The sequence below is a fragment of the Lissotriton vulgaris genome, chromosome 2_1 (genome assembly GCF_964263255.1).
Source record: "Lissotriton vulgaris chromosome 2_1, aLisVul1.2, whole genome shotgun sequence".
NCBI classification, from domain to species: domain Eukaryota; kingdom Metazoa; phylum Chordata; class Amphibia; order Caudata; family Salamandridae; genus Lissotriton; species Lissotriton vulgaris.
The window spans coordinates 242,698,201-242,713,512 of record NC_141687.1 but is presented as its reverse complement, the minus strand read 5'-3'; the positions used below and the strand labels follow the sequence as shown (position 1 = coordinate 242,713,512).

Sequence of the window (15,312 nt, the reverse complement as noted above, 5' to 3'; positions counted from 1 at the left end):
ATTTCATTGGAATACCCCCCCTCTGCATATCCATTCCTGTTCCAATTTCAACAATTTAAAAACATGGCTGAATAGAATAACATGGTTGTTCTAGAGTTTCTCTTGTCTCGTCAATTACAACGCAGCACTTAGAACATAAACATGCAGGTGCCAAATAATTTGCTTTCTGGCAAGAAAAACCCTATCTCCAAGAATTACATCAATTAAGACAATGATCTCTTCTTTTAACCCGATTTTATTCTTGATCTAGAACCATAGAGAAGCATGATGGTTATGGGAAAGAAACCTCAGTTTGCATTATGGCTCTACTGACTGCAATGCAGGTCAAAGGCAGCTTGTCATAGGGCACCCACATAATTCATATGCCACAGAATGCTGGTATTGCTGCCAACATAATGTGACAGCATGGTCACCCGTCTTCTCCATCCTAACAGCTCTAGTCCTATGTATTTCTAGTGCTTAAAATAATTTTGAGAGACAGTATAATGTAGTTCAATAATATTTGTTGACCGTCGCTAGCAATAAAATTGGCTATCCTACTCTAAAAATGGAGATCAATTTGCTTAACGCAGCAGTGAAGAGGTGTCAAATGTGCCATAAGATAAAGAACAAATATGATTCATTATTATTTTGGAATGTGCTTCATTCAGCAAGTGTGTTCTCAGCCGAAGTCCAAGCTGATGCAAAATGTTTTTTATTTTATTTTAAATAGACAAGCAATATAAATAGCACCTGATCAGGAGAAGAATCCACACAGCATAATCAAAATTATCAGCAGTTGGGATTAGGACAGTAAAATGCCTGACAACGTTTTCAGATGTAGGGTGCCGTTTCAGTCCACATAAGAAGGTCACAGCTGACAGTACTAAAAAGGTATTGTTGTTTTGATTGATTTATTATAGTGTGGATAGACATCTATTACAGGTGATAGTGTGCATTGCGTTTTTTATCAATGTTCATGTACAAATGAAATTATAACTCTGTATTTGTGCATATATATAACATTTCAGCTCCATATATTGTGCGGATCAAATAAATCACTAACGATGAACTAAATAATCACTGAAAACTGGTGGCTTAAGCCCTTTGCTGCAATGAACATCAATGCACACGTCACATAATTAAGGTCTCGACTTCTATTGAATAACAGAAGCCTTGCAAGTAGTGACAGCATAACAAACGAAAGGCGTCAGTCAACACGTTGAAAGACTTATTAGATTGCTGCTTGAAGTGCTCCAGTCATAGTTAATCTGGTTTTAAATTGTATTAAAACCTGCACCTAACGCCATCAAAACACGGCTTACCAAAAGCCTCACACCTTTTTCCTGAACCAGCTGGTACCCAAAGCAAGCGGGCCGACAGAGGGTAAGACATCTCAATCTCTAGTTGGGGATGTTGCGTGGTAAAGCGAAAATAAACTAGTTTAAAAGATTAAAATCATCTCACTGAGGACAGGCAGTGATCATCCCAGAAACTGGCTATCAGCAGACTGAGGTAATCACACTTGGAAGTCACCAGGTTGGGAATCCGGAATACCAAATGCCAATTTAAAGCCCACCGAAATAAAGTAAATCTAAGAAGCAAAACGTGCAGCATACAGAGCCGGAAAACTGGGTGCACAGTAAAAGCACATAAGCCCAGAGTAACACTACTCAATTACTATTCAATCGAAAGACTCACTTTTCTCCAAACGAGGGGAGAGTGAGTGAGTCTCTCTCTCTCTCTCTCTCTCTCTCTCTCTCTCTCTCAAATCCCCTGATGGGAGAACTGTAGAAAAGGATTGCAGATGAGCTAAGGCTCCTTAGCCATCTACCGACTCAAAACAACACACTTTATTAATTAACAGTCATTAATCTCCATAGGCCAGGCATAAACCAGTCCATAACCGGCAGCTGAACTTCAATTTAAATGTTCAACGTTTTAGTGCTCAACCGGGAGGAATGAACTGACCAATTTAAAATCCGGCAAGATTTAAAGGCTAATTAAAAACAGGTCAAAACATTTTTTTTATTTCTATGATGCATTAACTATAATAGAACCACGGGCATTAAATCTATTCTTGATTACGGCTCGTTCACCTCTTGAAGTCATGATTTCTATTAACAGAAGCCATTTTTGACAATAATTAAATAAAATGAACCCTAAATATCAAATATTTAGGTATGCTGGAATGTACCATTGTAGACTATCTTACAACGGAGTTAATTCACTCTGTCATTCTCTCTCCGTATCAGCGCATCTGTCAGACTAACCACTTTCCAAGGAAGTCACTGTACCAACAACATAACACTACTAGAAGGTATGAACACAAAATCATAGGATTAACAGCTTGCTTTCCTTTCACTCTTTGTTAAATGCCCATGATGCAGAATCTATGTGGCCCTATAATCAGAAATGAAAAATGGGGGTGAGAGATGCAAACCGAATTAATCAAGTTTCATCCATATTTCCTCCATTCAAAACTTAATCGGCGTGCAAACTTGTTCCGCGCTTCGTCCCTTTGCGCTGCAAATGTCTCAAATCACGGGGGGAGCCAACGTAGGTTCCACCAAGCTGCACAGCCATTTTCAATTAATCCAATTAATTAAATTCCCATCATTTTTAGTCTACTATTCTCATTTTTACCATATATATTTTATCCTTCTTGCTTAACTGTATGTTCAATTATTTTATTCATATATCCAAATAACATAGGTATTCATAAAAACTCAAGCACAGAAGTAGGTTCCAAGGGTCATGAATTTATTTTGCAATAACCCAATGCATTTCGTCAGCCTGGATGCTTTACCAGGAGTGATTAACACTCCTGGTAAAGCATCTAGGCTGACGGCATCATTTCGATGCCCCTGACGAAGGGAATTCTTTTTCCCGAAATGCATTGGGTTATTGCAAAATAAATTAATGACATTTGGAACCTACTTCTGCGCTTGAGTTTTTATGAACACCTACGTTATTTGGATAAAATGAATTGAACATACAGTTATGCAAGAAGGAGATAAAATATAAATGGTAAAAATGAGGATAATAGACGAAAAATTATGGGAATTTAATTCATTGGAGTCATTGAAAATGGCTGTGCAGCTTGGTGGAAACTATAATCAGAAAGGCATAAAGTCGCTGTCTTGACAAGTAGAAATAACTTTTTTTAATGCAGCCTAGTTTATAAACACCTGAAAGGCCAACATCACGTACAATATTGGATAGGATGCATGTACACACTCATCATTAACATATACATATTCTGCAGTGCCATATGAAGGTCCTATAATGCCATCTCAAGGCACTGGTGACATTAAGAAATCATTTCATGTGTGGGTCCATGATTATTTTGGCATCAGAATTCCATGATGGGGTTATAGAGAGGACCACTGTACATCATATAATATATACACCTAATTACTCATCAGACGGGAGCCTTTCGACTGATATCAATCCACTAGCTTAACCCCCATGCACGCCTTTCACTCAGCAACTTCGTAGCATAACTGTACATTCTTCATTATATATTGCCATCCCAGACGCACTTCATTTCGTTTTTGGAGTGCAGAAGACTGCTCAAGAACTAGACACCTCTTACTGCCTTCAGAATAGGTTCTGGACAACACAGCCTAGGAGCTTCAAAGGTCAGGCAAATGTGCAACCAGAAAAATTAAAATCAAATAACATTTTCTGCCACCTATGGAAATGTAATACATTCTTCAGCGGTCCAGAATAAATGGTATAACCTTTTTGGTCATTCAAACATGACTTAGCATAAGGATTCCTTTCATTATGAAAGCACTCACTTAGGCCTCAATAATCCCAAAGAACATGCTTATTGGCAAGCTAAAAAGACAAGTACAAGCAGTGATCTTCTGCCACTACTTACTTTACACCCAAATGCATAAAGCACCCTACGCCTGCCTTCGAAACGTAGTGGCTTCCGCAAACCCTGGACAGTATACTACCTAAGATCTCATGGAAGCATCACTGCACTTCTAGGCACCACAGCCCTCACAGCTACATGTAGTGACAAAGAAATAAAAATAGAAAAGCTGGTTTCTTAAACAGAAGGGCGAGAAGGTACGACAAGGGTTATTAAAGCACTGAAAGAGACAGCTAGTGAGAGTCGCGCCAGGAGCTCAATTTGCGATACATTGCATTTAACGCCATCCAGCAGCATCAGGGAAATAAGGCTGATGATCAGCTCCAGAAATCTTCGAGGAGCTGCAGGAGTACTCGGACATATGCAACATACAAGGTCTGATGCGCGCCGGGCTGTCCAAAAGAAAGGATCCACTATGTATTCTCCTGGGTGCCCCTTAGTTTCAAACTCCGCTCCGTGATATTGATGTAAGCAGAGCAGGCTTAAGGGCGCAACACAACAGAAGCCAGTAGAGAATGGAGAGGAAACGGACGTGGGTCTGAGACGTTGCAGGGTCTGGCCAGGGTCAAGTCACTTATGCTCATTTCCTTTCACAATAAAAGGGATCCTTTGAAGCGCCTAACAGCCCTGCCTTACTTTCATCATTTCTTCGGTACTTGAAATGTTCAATGTGAAGGGCATTGCACCGCGGCTCAGTGCCCTCTGCAGCATAGACAGGTTTTGACCCGTACGGGGGTAGCCTTGCCATTTTCACTCAAAGCATTTTAAAAACCACAACAGGATCTTATTTTCACTTAAACAGGATCTTTCCCACATAATAGAGTACACTGGAATTACAGCTCTGCAACATCATTTTACAACTGTGTCAAATGAAGAAAATATTTTCTAAAATATTGAAGAACGTCACTGTGACGTGAAAAAAAATATAAATTACAGACACACTTACAGCAATAACAAGTTCTGGGGGAGGGGGGGGTACCAATATATGGGCCAACTGGTTCACTTTGTAATTAATCTAAATTAACCCAATAATAACGGAGACGCAAAATAATGGGCACATCGTGGGCTGCAGAATCTAATATATATATATATATATATATATATATATATATATAGTAATCCCAGCAAACCCCTCGTGACAAAATACGTGACCCTGGGGGCCAGTTCTCTGTGGTCTAGTATCGACATTTGCAAGCAATAGGAGCACTTCGAAATTTTCCATACATGAACAACCCTGCATTTTGACAACGACTTCTGTAGACTGAGTTATAACTTAACAATAGATCAAACAAAGCGACGATGCCATCTAAACAGAGCATGGCTGTCAGCGACTAGGGCTAGGACACAAAGAAACACAAAACATACGCTGCGTCGAGACCTTTACATACAATGCACATTCCCAACGTGCCTTATGTGCCAGAAACGCACCGGAAGAAAAAGGTAGACTGTATCTTTAAAAGGATGCAATGTTTGAAATGCAACACTAATCCACAAACATAATCCTGCAGCTAAAACACAAGCTCCTTGCCGAGCACAAAAATAAACCAGCCCTCTTTCTCCCCTAATTAATATTAGCTGAAGCTTAAGAAGCCCCACGGGAAAAAAGGTTTAACTCATTTCTTGCGATGGGTGGGCATAAACAGGGAGGGCTGGGTGGATTTTTTTCAAACTGAATGAGAAGCTGCCCTGTTTTCCATATGCAGCACTTCAAAAGGCTGCACATGAATACCCACAGAAGCATCATTCGTGTCGCCTCGCAGGTGCGATTACGCGCCTTTCAACACACTGCCGCTCTCGGAGCTGAGTGCACTTCCTCTGAAGAGGGATCAGTATTCTTGGAAATTATTAGGTTCTCTTTCTCCCCTTCTATATGTTCAGAGGCTCTGCCACCTTTGTATTCGCATGGTGTGGGACTAGCGTAAAGACAATTCAAAATTGCTGCACACCAGTCTCTCGCTGTACCCAGGAACAAGAAATAGAAGTGGATTATCCACTGAAGGTTCGTGACTTCTGCCTGGCTCTGGCCCCACTCAAAATCCTCTTAGACCCTCGAGCCCAAAACGAGCCGAGCTTTCATGTGCCTTGGCTTGCCACTACTGCTCAGACCTCGCGCATATAGAATTAAAAACAAAGCTGTCTGCTTTAATGTAGAAAGGAGAGCGATACCCATCTAGTGGCTGAAGTGCACAGTGTGAATCCAGTAAACATGGGGAGCAATCCCAGATTCCCCACTTGAGCAAAGAGTCAACAGAGGCTCCTTCGCATATGTGATCTTAGGGAGCGCACTGTACAAACACTACTTGTTTGACTCCTAATGCAGCAGCATGCAGTATACAAATCTAGGACACATATAAGGGACGCAGGACACCAGACTTGCCTCCTAGTTCCTAGTGGCATGGACATCATGTGGGGGATTTGAAGGTTTGTAACCATGTTTAAAAACTATCATTTTCATTTAAATGCCTCTCAATGCAGTAACATAAATGGATGTACTTAGAATAAACCCCTCAAGTTAAAGAAATACACCTTTTAATGTTGATGCGACTTCATATTTTTCATGACTTATGTTGCTCAATTTACATGCCGACCATGTTCACAGCTTGGCTCGTACTCTTCAAGCCATGCCAGACCCTTGGCTCGGCGGTGACTCAGCTTTTCTTCACCCAGTTCTAACAGAAAAGGTTTTCCACTGGGAGCTTTTTACTCTATGCTAAAGTTGGGTGATATATATATTTTTTAATTATTTGTACAAAGTACTAATCCCTGATTGGACTAATTTCAAACGAATGAAACGTTAAAATATATTATTAATTTTATTCATGGAAATGTATTCAGTGTAACCAGTGCTTTATTTGTAGCTGAAAACTCACATAAATGAAACCATATGTATTTTTCATCCCTAAATCCATTTTCAGATTGCTCAGCAAGAGCAGCAGAGCACCTTCTAGTGCTGCATAATTGCTGGTGTGACCGTACTGGAGACAGAGACGACAGTGGCCCCTTGATTAGGGTTCTCCATGTCAACCACCCTGTTTGGAGCCTATGGATATGCCGGACTAAAGACTTAAGAAGTTAGCACACCACTAATCTGGTTGCTGGCTGGACAGGATAAGAATAAAGTACACGCGAGACCTTGGTAAACTTTAGAGGCAGCCATATCCATCCTCAGAATTTAGAAGATCTTTTTGGAGAGAAAGGACATAGCATCAATTTAAAACATATGATGAACACACATCACTGCTCCTTGCATAGAGCAAGGTATTTTGACAATACCAGTTTTGGAACATAATGAGATTCACCCAGTCTCAAACAATTTTGTAAGGTGTGAAAGAAACTAATTAAATCTCAAGTCGACCATCTGACATTTTAAGACATTCGACCATATATATGACTTGCCTGTAATGGTTTCAAAATCATGCTAAGTAAAAAAAATGCATGTTACCTAAAGACCCAAGCATGTACTTCAAAAATAAGTGAACGCCCAAAAAAAAAAAAAAAAAAAAAAAAAAAAAAAAAAGACAAAACCGTAGCTAGAGGTAACTAGTTTCGTGCAATTCTTGATCTGAACACCAGCAGATAAGCTTTGCACAAATGCATATTTTCTAAAGTGAAAGCCTGGTGTAAGGCAACATCAAGACCCCAGATAACACAGCCCACTCGGGTATGACAAACAGTCCAGCCATGTTAAAAGTCCTTCATCCGCAAGAGTCCATAGAAACAGTACTAGACAATATGGGAAAGAAATCTACGGATTACTGCATGTGTTCCCTATGTGCTCTCTCAAGGTACAAACCACCTATGCTTCAACAGCCCTCAAAACTCTACTACTCCCAACAGTGCAGGAAAAGCAAAACTAAAGAGGTTCAACAAGACCGACACCAACCTGGTAAGTGAATAACGTCAAGCTTCTTAAGTGACAGATATAGTGACTGTACCTGGACTTTTCCTTCTGCATTTTTTTTTTAGGGAGGGGATAGATTGCATCGCCTCATACCCCACTGCCCCCACCAAAAAGAGTGATCTTAAAGCATTCAACAGGTCTACAACACAGCATGGACCTCCGCAACGAGAGGGTTAATAATACATAAAATACAGTGCAAAGCATCTCGCCTGTACATTCACAGCCATGTGCAGATACTCTGAAAACACCAGGCACTCTAGCTCTAAAAGCTTTCTTTGCCAATTTCCAGTTCGAAACCTGAACTGCCTGGCAACAATGACTCTGTGTGCGCCGAAAATCCTATTATCAATTTGTGACTTACCTTAGGCTGTGCCCTTCTTGGAAATGCAACTTTGGGGTCAATCTGGACGTGGAAGAAGGGGGGGGGGGGGGGGAAGAGAAAAGAATTAAGAAAAAAAGTCAGCCATTGTTTTGAGTCAAAGGAAATCTCTCATTTGTCAAGGTTTTAATACAGTATTGTGGACGCAAATAAAAAAAGATCTGTAATAAATAGCCTTTTTAGTAGAGCACACAAGTTCCTTAGTATACAAGAGACTGATATTTGTATTAGAAAGTGTATCTCTATTTAGAGCAGATGTTTGAGCTCCAAAGCTAAAAACAGACAAAAAAAAGCATTTACTTGCCTTTGATTCAATACCCAGTACCGAAAACACCACATGAAACCTCAACCTACACATTCGCATGCATGTTAGAAACAGAACCAAAACACAGGTTAACAGAAATGTAATTTCTTTAAAGATTACTTTTTGGGTTATTTGAGGAACCAGTAGATGATGCAGACATTTATGCTGTAATTTATAATCCAGTTAGCTAAATGACAATTCATAGTGCTTTTGGATAAACACTCCTCGAAAGACTAGCAATAGCAACCAACATAATAGGGAAGAAGAAAACAAATCTCGTTTTAAAGCACTGCATAAAAGCAAAGAAGTGGAAAGGGACGCTTTTTTGGGAAGGGGACTATATGTGGTTTGCAAGAAATAAAATAATTCAGAATATTAAGCACAGGTGAAAAGTATAAAGAATGGGGAGTGGGTGGCAAAGAAAGTGTGGGGGGGGGGTCTAATGGTGATGGGGAGGATAGATTTAAGTAAATGTATTGCTGTGAAATCTATGTTGAAGTACAGATTCAAAAAGATCTCAGCTGTCCAGATTAATGTATGCACACCAACTGTTGAAAAGACGATGCAATTAAAAACAGTGAGGTCATGCTTCTAAAAGAAGCTAGTCCTCTCAAAACAACCCTTTGCTAGCCTCACTTTGCTACTTTGTTTAAGCCTATGAGGTTTTCTTATTTGAAAAATAAACAATCATTTCGGGTAAACCCGTTCTACTTTTAACTCAGCAAATCATAGAATTTCTCACAGGTAAAAGTAATATCATTCCTACACAGAAGAACTAAGGCATTAAACTATAGTACAAATCTATCCACTTAAGTGCCTGCGGGAATCTCGTGCTAAAGACATTTCCAGTTTGAGTCAGAAACAACCTTTTGTTCTAGAGAACACCTTGACACTGATTGGGAAGTAACAAAGTGCAAGCTAAATTGTGTCCACAGGAGTCGAAGTACAGCTTTGTTTTCTTCATATTTACATCCCACAAATTGCTCCTAGTTTGAGCAGAACGTTACAAATCAATCCTCGAAAAGAGATTTTCAATTTGAGTAAGGAGTGTTTATTTACTAAAGCTACCCATCTATCAGCTGAAGCAGCGAGTCAATAGATTTCAGTAATTAGTGAGTCCACTTAAAAGGCATTTAGAACAGTTCAGTAGTGTAATTTCATGAATACGTTTTTACACTGATATACTGTATTAAAAAACAATATACCGGAGAAATGAGGATAGCTTACACTGTATCCGCAAGCATTTCAAGAAAAATCATACAACACGACTAACCTTCTGAAATATTTATATCTAACATTTACCACTTGCTAGGTATTCATCTACCAGAGAAGTGCAACAGGCAAGGATTTTCCATGAAGCTGATATTCCATTAATGTAATCACTACAAGAAGAGGAGCCCAAGAGTCCGTTTAAATAAGTTCTAAGATGAGCTCTCATAATTTACTGAAAATCACAGATGAAGTTCATTCACACTTGAGGAAAAAGACGGTTTAAAAATTTTGAATAGGCAGTTTTTTTAAATGGTGTGTAATTTGAGAGAATGGCCAATTCCTAAGTACACTCGTTTATAGCACATTATGGAACTGAGGTATATGGGTGGACATTAGATATGCACAAGATCAGACAAGTTGTGCTGTGAAAGCCAGGATTTCCTGGTTCCACTACAGATGACTTAGCCATTTCACCAATGTCAAAACGGCCAGTCATTTGAGCAGCTACTGCTTTTACGATACATTTATATTTATATATATATTGTATTTGTGAAATACAAGCATTTTTGGTCAGCATGGGATATCCGTGCCTTTCTGCACCCCCTCCATCATCTATGAAAAAAATTAAACTGCTACAAAAACAAAATTAGTCAGTTAGATTCAAATGCTACTTACTGTATCTACATATCCTCTAGGAAATCACTATAAAACTATTTCTGATGTACATAGGTATTACCCAAGCAAGGCTTTTAACGCAACTGTAAACAAGGAGGTCGTTTCCATGTCAATACCAGAGCGATCTGCCTCCTGCACTGAACGTTGAAACAGGGTCAAAAGCTTTTGTCAAACCAAAGAACATTTACTAAAATGTGTACAAATCACGGAGCTAATACATTAGTAGATATGCCCAAGCTTAGTCACTGTGATGGTAATTTACTGTGTCTACACGAATATAAAATGTTACACACCGATTGTCACCTAGCATGATAAGGGTGTTCACCTGTTTCTGTCCTGTGGCAAATACGAATGGATCCAAGAATTACATATAAAAAGGTGGGACAATCAAGAAAATTAAAGGTAGGGACCTGCTCCGTTTTTAAATTGCATTTATTTAGCGCTTACTACCCCTGACAAGGCACTCTAGTCAGCTTCCCTTGCTGTGTGTAGATTCTGGTGATCATTTGAAGTCACTGTTCAAATTTACAGTGGAAAAGGCATTGTTATGAGTAAGCATCCTGCATGCTTTAACACATCACACATTACACTGTCTCATGTGTTTAATGTCCCACTACCTGACCAAAGATGATTACAGCAAAAAAACAAACAAAAAAAAACACAAAGCAGTGCCCTGTCTGAACGTGTAGAGATAAGCCTAACAAAAGACGTGAGAATAAAAAAAACAATAATCCACCAGCTTAAGTGAAATGTTATTAATAAAGGAATATTGACAAATTAAATGCACCCGTGCTTGACCACAGACTATTTTCTTTATATAAAAATTACAGGGACATGGCAACTTGCACTACAGACAAACTATTGCAAAACTGACAACCACCCCTCAGAAAATATTTACATTATGCCAACAAAAATCATCAAGGACAGGAGAAAAACACTATTATAAAATGCTTCTGCACATTTAACAGGAAGTTTAGCAAAAAAAGAAAAAACAGTCTTAAAATGTAAAATACAAAATAAAACACAAATACACAGTCACTTTGCCAGTGTCCTTTTTGAGGTTTGCTAAAGCTGTAAAGATCCAAAACCCCACAACACAAGCTTGATATTTATTTCAATTCTTATAAAAACGATATATTTTCACCTGCTAATGGACAGTGGGCAGGGGGCGGGGGGGTTACCCTGTGTAGTGTTACCCACAATGATGGACATGGACCTTTGGCTGTCGTTTTTAGAATACCCTTTCAATTAATTTATAATTGGCCTCAAAGTTAGCCTTTTGCTCAAATGCTCACCGTAGTTCACAGTCGGCACCTTGGCTCCAAGATTTGCTAGCTTTCCTACCTGCTGCATTTTGTGAAACAGAGGCAGTTGTACGCAACTATACATGCACTATGCATCCTTGATGGGTATTCATTGCACACAGATTTTCACAGCTGAGTAAAATATGGGAACTTCACTGTGTTTATTATCTGCAGTACAAGGTTACTGCTTTTTAGGTGCCAAATGCACTGAGCACTGTTAAAGCAGTCTCGAGTTTTTAACAACACAGAGTCCTGGCAAAACTACTGAACAATGAACATTAGGAAGGCAACTCGAAGTGTCCACTTTTTGAAGTTATGTGAATTAGTAGCTCTAATACCATTGTCTGGTTTCAGTTTCAAGCACATCAGACGCAAACTGAAAGTAAACAGTGACGGCATGCCAGTATGGCTCTAAGCCAAAAAACAAAAAAAATGCAGTAAAGTCTCAAAACAGTCACTCCTTTTTTATGACTCCTAAATATGAAGCTGGAAGGCATAAATGGCTGCCCTTGATAAAAAGGAACCACGTACAATCCAAAGCAAATCACGGAGAAAGGCACTGCCCCTTTAAGAACATTCTGGACACTCCAAAAACAGCACAAGAGTAACAAATAAAATGAAATAACACATACCGTCTTCGAATCTAATTCATGGTGGGGCTGAGCTAACACTTTATCTACACTTGCAGGATCTGCAAACGTAACGAAACCGAAGCCTCTGAAAATGACACAAGGAACAAGAAAGAAGGGACAATGAGTGCAAAACAACAGAGAACAAGAGGCATAACCAACACAGAGTTTCAAACCACATGACAAGCAAAAGTGGATATCCTGTGCATTATGCTAAAAGACTGACAGTGATCCCGGGTGTCGATAAACAAATGGCTTTAAGTCTTTTAGATCCAGGTAAACCTGAAAGGCAGCAGCAGAAAATCGCACTTTTACCCGGAGAACATTCAAAGAATCCGAAAGGAAATGATCTTTTTTTAAATAAAGATGCACTTGGAGCAAAGGCAATACGACCACGGCAGTTATATATTTAAAAAGAATTGAGAGAATACACACTGCTTGGAAAAGGGCATCGTTTCAATAAGTGATGTGAACATTAACAATTATTGATTTAACTAAATCTTTGGCAGCAACGAATATCAATGCTCGAGTGTTTGAGAGATAAAGTAAACAATCTTGTACTTAACAAATGGCTCGCCCGATGAGCACTTTGCACATATGTATACAACAAAGATCCGTGTTTGTTACAGGCCAGAATGTCTCTTAATAAAACGTTACTTTGTAGTTGACAGATGCGGTCAACCCCCAACCCCCACAACACCACCCTCCGCACACAATTTTCGTCACAACCTCAATGAACACTCCGTCGAGAAGCATATTACCAAATAAGAATGACCCATATTTTGAAAACAAGGCATGTTATTACTTAGAGTCGTTTCTCTGCAAGTCACTTAAAAGAAGTCTGGACAACAAGCCAGTAGAGTCCACCTGCTTCCGAATCACTTGGACACAGAGATGGTAAGCGCAAATGACTTACCTGGAGCGTTTTGTGGTCGGGTCCCTCATGACCATACATTCTCTGATCTCTCCAAATTTGCAGAAATAGTCTCTTAGGCTATCTGTAGGAGATGAAGCGGGATGAAGAGAAACAAACAGGATTTGTAACTTCTGAAGAAGTAAAAAATAAAATAATAACTCTCCCACCCCTTATTAAGTATCCCCCCTCCCCCCGAGCATAAATAGCAATAGGGGTCGAATAGAGGACTCTGAAAGGGATTAAATAATAACCTTGGCAGGGGAGGGTGGTGTGAACTTGTTCTTTAAAGATGAAAGGGAAAATCGGGCAAAATCAAATTCCTGCAAGTACCAAAAAGATCAGAAGCTGCCCAATAAGCATACCAGCTCCTTACCTGGTGATGTCTGCCAGCTTAGGCCGCCAATAAACATTTTACTACAAGAGGAAAAGAGAAGACAAGTCAGCTTAGATGTCAGATCCGCCATTTTGACGTGGAACTTGGTTTAAAAATAAATAAAAAGCAGCTAAAGAGAGAATGGAAACAAAACAAGGAGGAGGGTGGTCGAATGGAGGACGCTTGAGAGAGGGTGGCGATCAAGGACAAGAGATCAAGGACAGCAGTCAGAAAACAACAAGAAGGAAATGCGTGAAAAGATGGGATGCCCGACAAGGGCTGCAGACTGGTTGTTTAAGAAGAGGCTAGCGCTTAAAGTACTGAATGGGGCAATTGATAAAGAGCAGGTGCTAGCACAGCAGGACAAGTACAAATACGCACGAAAAAGGGGAGAAATATGACACAAGGATAGAGGAGGCAGAAGGGCACAGAGAAGACAGGTTACTGAGTTCCAGGGATTGAGTCAACAGCAGAGGGGTGAGTGAGAGGCCGAGGGGGTTCGCATGAGCATCAAGGGGCAGTATGTTGTAGGGTTCAACAGCAGGTGCTCTCGAAACAGTAAAGAGGGGACGGAGATAGATGAAAAGAAGGGAGGCAGGGACGAGGAGTTACTAACGTAAGAGAAGGCGCCGCTGGGGCCAGGACTCAAAACAGTTAAACACACCAGCAATGACAACAAGAAGAGAGGCGGGCTGTGAGAAAGGGCAGATAGATGGGACAGGGGGTGTTGGAGAGACCAGAAGGTGTTGGTGAGTAAGCTCGGGTGAGGTTTGAAGCTCAGTGGGCAATGTTGGAGTGGCTTGGGAGAGAGACTCCGGGGAGCTGGAGAGGCCCTGTAAAATGGCATTAGGGGGTTCGAGAAGCCTCAGGTGAGGGGGTGCTGCAGCCTCTGGGGAAGAGGCGCTGAAACCTCCGAAGACGGGAGCTGCTGAAGGGGCGCTAGCATTGCTGGAGAGCTCCAGGAGATGTGATGAACACAGTAGCGCTTCGGGGTGCTGGAGAGCTCCGGGAGAGGTGCTGAAGCCTTGCACAGGTTAAGAGAGGGCTGTCAGAGGCAGGCTGAGCTCACCCCGGGTCGTGCTGCGCGTCGTTGGGGCTGCCGGAGCTGGTCTGAATCCCGTCTGCCTCCATGGCGGCTCCCGAGTCTAACCCGCTTCTCTCTCTCTGGGCAGCGACCACACAGGCTCATGCACCCGTCACTCCGTCTCTCACACACGGGCAGAGTGTGCAGGAGCCGGGAGCGAGCCTCGTCACACGTGCGGGCCGGCCCAGCCCCCTCCTCCCGCCTGCTGCGCAGCAAACTCTCCGCCTCTGAGGCCATCATCCCCCGCCTCCTTCAGAGTCCTACTTTTGTTTCTGCTATCTTCTTCTGTCCTACATCTATACACACCTCCTTGTGTCCCTCGTCTATTTCTAGGCTACTCTAGCGTCCTTCTTCTGTATCAATAACGATGTATTATTTTATCTTCATGCCCTTTAGGCAATATTATTCAGTAAATTAAACTTTTGATGAATGCGAGTGTTAAGGAAATGTTATGGTATTGCCGGGTCTGTACAGTATATACTGCTACTGGCGTGCTTTGCAGTGCTACCGGAAAAATCTTACTTACAAACAATAATATGCATTTCTTTAGATGCCATCACATGCAACCACTGGCACAAATTAAGCACTGCATGTCTTGCTTTCAGCTGCACCTATTTCCACAGCAGAGTGGCTAGCTTACTTTCTGTGAGACTTGTGATATTACTTTTTT

General features: G+C 40.8%; 1 protein-coding gene across 7 annotated transcripts in view; it reads right to left on the bottom strand.

Moving 5' to 3' along the window:
- The window catches only part of MSI2 (musashi RNA binding protein 2), a 1,814,765-nt gene extending 1,799,914 nt beyond the window's left edge, over positions 1–14,851 (bottom strand). For all 7 annotated transcript variants that reach the window (XM_086954835.1, XM_086954834.1, XM_086954839.1 and 4 more), the window contains exons 1-5: positions 14,628–14,851; positions 13,559–13,599; positions 13,186–13,267; positions 12,273–12,357; positions 8,128–8,169 (exon numbers count right to left, since the gene is read on the bottom strand). In XM_086954835.1, coding sequence (XP_086810961.1) covers positions 8,128–8,169; positions 12,273–12,357; positions 13,186–13,267; positions 13,559–13,599; positions 14,628–14,689 — 312 coding nt within the window. In that variant the 5' untranslated portion in view covers positions 14,690–14,851. The remainder of the gene's footprint in view (positions 1–8,127; positions 8,170–12,272; positions 12,358–13,185; positions 13,268–13,558; positions 13,600–14,627) is intronic.
- Positions 14,852–15,312: the final 461 nt, after the last annotated feature.